The sequence below is a fragment of the Aplysia californica genome, unplaced genomic scaffold (genome assembly GCF_000002075.1).
Source record: "Aplysia californica isolate F4 #8 unplaced genomic scaffold, AplCal3.0 scaffold00052, whole genome shotgun sequence".
Lineage (NCBI taxonomy): Eukaryota > Metazoa > Mollusca > Gastropoda > Aplysiida > Aplysiidae > Aplysia > Aplysia californica.
This window is the reverse complement of record NW_004797322.1, coordinates 69,215-70,625: the sequence shown is the minus strand read 5'-3', so window position 1 is coordinate 70,625 and position 1,411 is coordinate 69,215. Positions and strand designations below refer to the sequence as shown.

Below are 1,411 nucleotides of genomic sequence, written 5' to 3'. Positions count from 1 at the left end.
GATGATGATGATGATGATGATGATGATGATGATGATGATGATGATGATGATGAAGAAGAAGGACCCTTTTACGTCTCAAATCCGTTTTATTGCATTTATTTACTCTTAACAGTTCGAAGTATTCCAACGACCCTTTTCCTACTCTACTACTACTACTGTTTACAATGCTTATGGAAATGACTTCGATATTAGTAAATCATTTATAAACTTCTTACTCAGCAGACACAATTGTTATGCACACTCCCGACCTACCTTTTCATTTAAACTCCTTTCCTGATCTCGTCCTAACCCCTTCTACCCCCCCCCTTCCAATATTTATTGCTCTAATTACCAGTCACACATATCCTCACGAGTGGGTGGTTGACAGGTGTTCTGGTATAGTCTGCCCCTTTTGTCCAGTCAAACATTTATCATCCTTGCCTCTCCTTTTTTTGTATATTACTCTCTTGTAACACCTCTAATCTTCGAGATTTACTTAACATATTCGTTTCACAAGAGCTGTACGCGTAAAACTCTTATTAAAATCAAACGCACCTTATGAATCAACAAAGGAACCCAAAATAAAAAAAGAAGAAGAAGAAGAAAAGGGAAAAAATTCACAGAAAATGGACATTGCTTATCGGGGAAATTGACGCTTCGATCAACCCCAAAATAGTCACTTAATGTACCATTATGCCAACCCCCCCTCCCCCCTAAACTTTCAGTCACGTTCTTATTCCCCATCATACACTCTTCTCCTCTCCCAGCCCATCCCCCCCCACCCACCCCTTCCTCCCACACCCCTCTTGCGGGATTGACATAATTTGTCACGAGGAGAGCGCTGGCCATGGCATTCTTCTTTTTTTGGGGGGCCGTTGGCCTTGAACCTTTGACCTCGAAATGCCCACGCCCTTGACCTCGCGTGTCCTCCCTCAGTGCCAGAGAGTGGAATCGTCCGGCTTGTATTGTTGGTTACAGTCGTCCGTGACGCAGCAATAGTGGCAGGTGAAGTGGTCGTCTGCTACCTGGTAGGGGTCATAGTTCACGCACGTACTTTTGTCAGAGCTCTGCTTGAACCACTTCTCCTTGCACTCGCTCAGGTCCACGCATCTGGGGCAGGGGGGAAAGGTCACAGTCACAAGGGCAAGGTCTCAATAAAGTCTTTGATGATCACATGTTTATTATCATATTTCTCTTATTCGTATTCTTATTCTTAAGCTAAAGACACATCTTGGTCTTTCGTAAATCAAAAAGAAGGTAGAATAGCACACAATGTGAAAACAATACTGACTGGGACAACCCGGGCTGATCAGAGTGACACTCGATATAAATTCTACCAATTCGGGAATCGAACTCAGGTCTCTCCTACATGCGACAGCGAAGCGCCCAAACGCTGTACCACAGACGCCGATTAACTTTCCTCAAACTCACT

General features: G+C 43.9%; 1 protein-coding gene across 1 annotated transcript in view; it reads right to left on the bottom strand.

Annotated features, from left to right (window-relative positions):
- Window positions 1–745: 745 nt before the first annotated feature.
- LOC106011083 (integumentary mucin C.1) overlaps window positions 746–1,411 on the bottom strand; it is a gene marked incomplete in the record, with an annotated part of 21,220 nt that continues 20,554 nt past the window's right edge. Inside the window, 1 exon segment of the mRNA XM_013079447.2 lies at window positions 746–1,089. Coding sequence (XP_012934901.2) covers window positions 912–1,089 — 178 coding nt within the window.